Consider the following 7,386-nt stretch of genomic DNA (forward strand, 5'->3'; position numbering starts at 1 on the left):
AGGGGAAATGAAGGGGACGCACGGACTCGGGGGAAATGTGTGCGAGTGCCTAGAAGAGTAATTTAAGACTATATCAGTGTGTGCAAAGCATCCTGGAAGACGAATGAAATAAAAATTCTACTTAACCCCACCCCGAGCACTTGGCAGCAGAATACACAATCGGGGTGGTGGAGGACCCGGGAGTGCGTGCCGCTAAAGCCTCTGCTTGCAGCACACCTGTAACCTCAGCTGAATGACCCGGGCTGAGTGTGACGTGTCAGGTGATCACCATTCCAGCTCTCCCACCCCCTGGATCTTTTTGACACTGCCGCTGACCAATCATTAGCCAGATCCCCTCCTCTCCTTCGCCATCCTCGTTCAAGCTGCTCCTCTTCACATGAGGGACTGGATGAGTCCTGTCCCAGCTCTGCTCCCCACAGAGCCTCTTGGAACAACAGCCAATGAGAGGGGAAAGATCTAGCGGAGTAGAGCACCGCCTTGGGAGTGTGAATGGGGTGGGGAGAAGGAGGAGCACGGACAGGTGGGGAAATGAGAAGTGCATATAAATTGCTGGCGCCCTGGCAGCGGCGTGATCCGTAGGAGGGAGGGGGTTAGGTGGGGTTGTTAATGAATAGTAACTGTATATATTAATTGTAGGTATATAGTTGTTTAGGATTTGTGTGCTTCTTGTCACTGAAACTGAAAGTAGCTCTTTGAAATATAAATACTGTAATTGAACTTCTGTGAAGTTTTAGCAGGTAAGACGAAATCGTGTGGGCCGATTCTACTGATAGGTGATTTAATTTTGTTCTTAATTAATGTTGCCTCCTCTCAGTAGGAAAAGGGAAGGCTTTCATTTGACACAAGCAAAAACTATTTTAGGGGATGAGTTATAAACAGTATGGCAGTGCATCTTGGATTGTGTAACTAAACTCCAAGACTACTCTTTTCATTTCTTAGCAGGCAAGTGTTCCTTCCTGAGAGTTGCTATGAGTTGAGGCTGCTGTTGCTATAGTGTCTCTTGATAACTTGTTTTGTTTGTAAGCTTGCTACATGTGCTTTCCTTTCAGTAAACCAGAAGGGCATAAAGATCTGTTGGAGGTTACTTAGAGTGTACTTTAAAATGGTTGCAACTAGCAATGTAAGCAGTAAAAGCACTGCATGCATTTCAGAATTGCTACACCAAGGCTTTCACCACGCAAACATAAGCGGTGAGTATCTTTGACCTTCTCAATCCCCTCCCCCCCCTTTAAAAAGTAAGGCTGCAAAAGAGAAGGAGGGGTCCAGCCCCAAGTGGTGGTATAGCTTATCACTGTGTCAGTGCAAGGATGTTTGTAAATGGGGGGGGTAACTGAGTAGAGGTTGTGCTCATGAATTATTATGTGACTACAAGCATGGAGGGGGGGGAGAGATGTTTTAGAGCTACCTCTGACTAATATTTTAGGGTTACTAAAATGATTTTCATGGCTAAATAGTAGCTGCAAAGATGATCCTAATAAACTTTTCAGAATGAGTGGAAGATTAGATTTTTTGCAAGAATTGTAGTGGCTTATCCTGACTCACTATAGGTGGCTATAAATAGACTTGTGAAACAGTTTAACTGCCTCTCCATATAAATGGGTTGTATTACTAATGCACTTGCAGTATACTTCACAGCTTTCAGTAGTTTACTGGGATGAGCAAGTTACTTACTTCCATGTATGTACTAAACAATCTCAGCCCTTGGCAGCCTGCCACGCTAAGGGCTGATCACATTAGAAAGCAGATGACCAAGTGCAAAGCTATCACTTCTCCTTTAAGCAAACTAATTTCATGTTTTCAAGGGGCCAGCTTCTTTATCATCCTGTGGCGATAAGCATGAGTGATGATTGTGAAGTCCTCTCCCCAGTGGAGAATGACTTTATTAAGTTTTCAGTAATACATTTCTCTTGATTATGCTGGTTAACTTTATCATCTGTATTTTGAATTAGTTAAAGTGACCACAGACTGCTGTTGGCAGCACACACAAAATATACATTGTGTAGTGTGGTTTCTTACATGAATGAGAATTAAAACTGACACTGTAGTATGCTCATGCTGGCTTGCTGACTATCACTATTTAATACTTCAGGAAAATTAACAGGTAGGTTTGTTGTCTGCCTCTTTCCAGTTACTGGTATGTTACTATGTGTCTTTCCTCCTCATGTCTTCTCATAATTAATTCTCCTGCAGACTTTGACTACTGGGATTACGTTGTGCCTGAACCCAACCTTAATGAGGTGGTGTTTGAGGAAAGAACCTGTCAGAGTTTAGTTAAAATGTTGGAGAACTGCCTATCCAAATCAAAGCAGACCAAACTTCACTGCTCAAAGGTTCTGATACCAGAAAAACTAACCAAGAAAATAGCTCAAGATGTATTGCGGCTTTCTTCAACTGAGCCTTGTGGTTTGAGAGGTTGCATTATCCATGTCAATTTAGAAATTGGAAATGTATGTAAAAAGTTGGATAAGATTATCTATGACCCCAGTATTGTTCCTACTTTTGAACTGATGCTTGTATTCAAGCAGGACTGTTGCTCATGGCCCGGTTTCAGGGACTTTTTCTTTACCCGAGCTTGTTTCGCATCTGGCAGCAAACGTACTCTGATTCTGAGTCCTGGGTTTCGGCTTATTAAAAAAAAACTTTACTCCTTGATTGGGACAGTTATTGAAGAATGCTAGAAATCTTGTTGCATGTTTAAAACTGCACCTGAATTTTTAAGAGGTACCTTGCTTTACAGTTTGATTTCATGCACAGCAACCATTGTGCTCTGTATGGGCTGCGCAGACACCCCAATGTGTAAGCCTTCAGGCTGGCATAAGATATTCCCAGTGCGGCTGTCTGCCTGCCTTTACTGGGGGTGCAAAAAAGGTGAGAACAAAGCTAACTTTTTACTTGAAACTTATGGTTAGCATCTAGTTGACCTGTCCTGCAGTCAGCCTAGTAATTGTTACTGACCATTTTTCTATAGAAAGTTCTTATGCCATGGAAATAACTCTACTAGCATAGGTTTATAGTCCCAAAAGGTCTCATGGAAGACTCTAGAGTTCTTGTTAAAATAGTGTTCAGCTAATTAAATATAGTGGATGTCAAACTCCCCTGCCCAAACCAAGAAATGGATCTTGCCTCTTAAAAGGTAGCAGGCTGATCAACCTGGGGCAAAAGTAAATATTTCACAATTTTTTCCTAGGGGTTATGTACCAAACATAATTTGCTCAATCTAAGGACTATGCCAATTTGCACTGCAATCTCAGCAATGTGCACTTTTTTAAACTTCTTGAAGTGTTAAGGGGCAAATGACTAGTCAAAACAATAGTCAGTTGTGTTTGAATATTTTTTTGCTTTTTAAAAACTGGAAAACAATGCAATTTGGGCAGCAAAGATGGATTTAAATGCAAGATAACTTCCCAAGCAGAAATGCTAAATCGTTGTCTTGGAAACACTTGCCTACCTCATACTTGGGTTTGAAAATGGAATATGTCTGCACTCAGAGTTGCCCTCTTTACTGGGCCAGAAAACTGAATCCTGGTATTCCCTTGCCATATCCCTTCCTCCAAATGGAACCAAGAAACACTTTCATTTGTTCTCCTGCTAGCTCCTCTCCAAAGTCTGGAGGATTTTTTTCTGTTCTGGCATGGTAGCTCATGCACTTCAGAGGACACCTCATGGGGGTTTCAGTTCTCCCCACCATCATAGTAGCCCCACTTTGGTTCTGGAATGTCCTGGCAGTTTCTCCCTTTCATTAACCTGCCCTCTTCATTCTCCAAGGTAGCTAAAGTTTAGCTAGTGTTCAACCTGATACTTACTTTGCTGCTCAAATGTCTTTCCTCGTTTTCCCCCTCATCTTCCCTAGAGACTTCGATTTCAATTTTACACCACTTCTGTTGAAGATTAACTAGTCTCCCTGTGTTCAAATAGACTGACTAGTTGGCCTAGATAAAACACAAGAATTTTCAAAAGACCATGAACTGAAATAGTGACTGTCACTGTCTGTAACTGAAGCAACATCTTTCAGATCCGGCCAGGGGCAGATATCAACACTATGCAGTATGGGGGTAAGAGGATAGAGGTTTGCCTAATCTTTTAGTCTATTTTTCCCTGCCATGTTTCTCAGTAACAGTTCTCTGGCTATATGCCACTCTTCTGAGAGGGGGGGAAAAGTTGAAAGATGCATCGTGTCTTTGTTGCTGGCACTTGGGTTTCTTGGAAGATGACTATCAACAGATAATAGAGGCTACATGTCTACCAAGGCAGTTTCCCATGTGTCTTGGCTCCTAGCAGTCATTCTCTTGAAGACTTATCTTGCAAGTACTTAAGCTACATCAACATGTATGAAACACTTATGGCACAATTTGACACTTACCAAGTGTGTGATGGAGGAGGGGGAAATGTGTGTGTTCTCCATCAAGTTGCATATTAGGTATACAGTGTAACTGGCTTAGCTGGATTACAGAACTGCACTCTTCTAACATTTGGAAGTTACTGCACCTCACAGCTATTGAGCCTTTGCCTTATCAGAATTGGACCATTGTAAACTGACTTGTTTAGCACTTGTACTGCTTTTAATGTTTTAATGTCGATGCCTTAAATGATGGTGTCACTTTGTATGGTTGGATCTCTCTGCACTGATGTATAGATGTTGAGTCCCCTCCCCCTGAACTGTTTGGCTTCCCTTTCGAGCTTCAAGATAGCAATTACTTGCTGGCACTGTTCTTGAAACCGATTCCTGTGCAAGAAAATGGGTTTGTCTATACTGACAATAAAAGTCTATTTTTACCTTTCAGATGTAGGTTGTCTTTGAGATCATTCTTCTCTCACGTTCATCATATGATGGTAGTGCCCTAGAACCCCCTCATGCTAGGTGCTGCACAGTTCCTGTCCCAAAGAGCTTGTGTTGTGTTCTAAAGCGTAGAACAAGGAACAGATGGCTAGAGGTAGACAAGGGAGTATAAGGAAACAAAGAGAGAATGTTGAAGCTCTATCCTGACTTCCGTTAAGCGTCTGGCTGGGCCGTGCTCCTTCTTTCCTCTAACTGCCACTGTAATCCCCCTTCCTCACTGCGGAGGCCAAAATGACTACCACTGACCCCTGCTGGAAGAACAGCAGGAACATCGTTTGGCAAGAGGAGATCTGCAGTAAGGGTGTTAATCCTTCATACAAAGATGATGAGCTTCATTAGAAGGGAGGGATGAGTGTCTGAGGGGTTCAGTATTCATTCCTATACAACGTAAAAAGCTTCCTGTGAGCTCTGGCGCGTGACACATACCATGGAATATTCTTTCCAGCTTGGAATGTGGTGGTGTCCACTACTATAAACATCAAATGCTTCCTTAATAAACTACACAAATAACTATTTATAATGGCTCAAACACAAGTGAGGTGGACACATTAAACTTTTATTTGATTCTGTGATGCAAGCCCTACCTTGAATCTTACTAGAGCCAGTGAGAACTGAAGAAGCCTGCCAACTTGTCTAGTAAATACTTTGTCTATCCTCCACAAATACAGCTCCCATGTATATTCTAGCCATTTTGTAGATGATAGGTGCCTTCAGCAAACTACTGGCAACAGCCACCCTGGGGGTAAGTCTCGGTGACCAGGAATTGAATAAGCATGGGAATCAGCTGGCTCCTGTAGAGTGTGGAGGAGCTAATTCTGGAAGCATTGTCCCTGTTAAGGGAAGAAGCTCCAGAATAGTCAGTGCTCCATCTTTCACAAACGTGGGTCTTTTTAAAATAATGGATCCCTCTGTACTAGTCTAGTACAGAGGGATCCATTAGTGTATGACTAGCGCTACTCAGTGCAAACTTTTTTAAAACTCCTTAATCTAGGACCTGTTAATAGAGCAGGGTATCTAAACCTGCTCTTTTGACTAAATTCCACTGATATTCTGGTTACCTTTAAAAACTTCCACTGTTAGTGGGAACTACAGTACCGCTTCAGATTGGGGCAGTGAGGGGGAGTCTGTTCACTGTAATGTTCTGAAGCAAGTAGTCTTTGCTTGCAGTGGTATAGGCTGGAGGCTGTATAAGAAATAATTCAATTAAGCAGACCGAGAACCAGATTTGTCAATAAGAAATAGATTTTTCCATTACAGCTGTTGTCACAGGGAGCTGTTAGGTGCAGAAGCTGGACACTTATAATATATAGTGCAACTTTTATAATTTTGTTAAGTTTATACAACTATTTCAGATTTAGCTGCTTAACCAGAGTTTGCCTGACTGCATTATTGCAGAGAATCTTGAATGCCCTACTTATTAGGAAGTTAATTTCTCTTACTGATGTTCAGTGGCATTCCTGTTTCCTTTTCTTCTGTCCTGCCACCCACCACCACCAGTGACAAGGTAGGTGAGTTAATGTTTTCTCTTTCACCAATGGCAGTTGGTCTGACAAGCTTTTTGAACTTACACAGAGCTCTTCTTTAGCTTGAAAGACAAGTTTTCACCAATAGAAGTTGGTCCAATAAAAGAGAGTACCTCACGCACCCTGTCTCCTGGGACCAGATAGCTATACCAACTCCCCATGTCTCTTACTGGACCTGGCTTACCTTTGGTGGTAGACATATGATCCACACCCCCACCCTCCCATTTGATATGATAAATTCTTAAGTAATCATTTTAAGATGTAAGGAAGTAAATCACTGAAGGTGTTTTATAAATGCCACCTATCTACCAAACTAGTGTTATGTATTAACTACAGTCTAGACCTTAATGAGGTTTCTTAGAGGAAAAGAGTACGGTGTAGCTGCTAGTGCAGACTATAAATACTGAAAGCTACCTGGGCCTTAGGGAATAATAATTAGTGGGAAGAAATGCTTAGATACTTGAACTGCTTCAAGTGCTTGACGCTTCCTTCTTTTAAAATTGAAAAGGTACACTGACCAGACCTGCATTAATACACCTTATCTACAAGAATATAAACTGTGAAGCACTCCATCTTGATTGCAGAAGTGGACAAACTTGTTCTGGGGGTTGGGGTAGCTATTTTATTTAAATAAAAAGCCTAAATCTATATAATTAATGGTTCTGGCTTGACTTTATTTCCCAGCCTCAGGCAGAGATAATGGAACCATCGCCCTTTACATGCTATCTTGACCACTACACTATATACACTTTTTTGAAAAAATTGGTAAGAGCTTGTTAGCTGCAGTGATGATCAAAACTAGCATATACGTATTGCAGTTCCAAAAGTGCCTTCAACCTGGTAGTCTCTAGCTCTGTGGCCGGTGCTGTGTTGGGGGTACAAATTATTCTCTTTGCTTAAGGATCTGAAAGAAGAGCGAGAACCAGGGCTTGGGCACACAGACATTTTCCTACCTGCTTGAGAACTTAGTCTGAGTGAAAAATAGCTGCATCCAAAACCTTACCTCACCCCTGCCCCCAGCCACAC

The 7,386-nt window shown here is 42.0% G+C and overlaps 1 protein-coding gene across 2 annotated transcripts; it reads left to right on the top strand.

Moving 5' to 3' along the window:
- The first annotated feature begins 345 nt into the window (after window positions 1-345).
- On the top strand, window positions 346-2,753 carry DDIT4L (DNA damage inducible transcript 4 like). Of its 2 annotated transcripts, none has more exons than XM_032763050.2 (3): window positions 346-520; window positions 1,050-1,190; window positions 2,191-2,753. In XM_032763050.2, exons 1-3 carry the CDS (start codon window positions 490-492, stop codon window positions 2,676-2,678), a joined length of 660 nt encoding a protein of 219 aa, XP_032618941.1. In that variant the 5' UTR covers window positions 346-489; the 3' UTR covers window positions 2,679-2,753. The 2 variants fall into 2 exon arrangements, with proteins under 2 accessions (XP_032618941.1, XP_032618942.1); XM_032763051.2 differs by lacking the exon at window positions 346-520 and adding an exon at window positions 583-737.
- Window positions 2,754-7,386: the final 4,633 nt, after the last annotated feature.

The sequence above is a fragment of the Chelonoidis abingdonii genome, chromosome 5 (genome assembly GCF_003597395.2).
Source record: "Chelonoidis abingdonii isolate Lonesome George chromosome 5, CheloAbing_2.0, whole genome shotgun sequence".
NCBI lineage: Eukaryota > Metazoa > Chordata > Testudines > Testudinidae > Chelonoidis > Chelonoidis abingdonii.

Excerpts from the sequence above, each read along its gene's own strand:
- DDIT4L (XM_032763050.2), top strand. The coding sequence starts at position 490 with ATGGGGTGGGGAGAAGGAGGAGCACGGACAG. Across the intron at positions 521-1,049 it reads AGAAGGAGGAGCACGGACAG|TAAACCAGAAGGGCATAAAG; the intron begins GTGGGGAAATGA and ends CTTTCCTTTCAG. Across the intron at positions 1,191-2,190 it reads TCACCACGCAAACATAAGCG|ACTTTGACTACTGGGATTAC; the intron begins GTGAGTATCTTT and ends ATTCTCCTGCAG.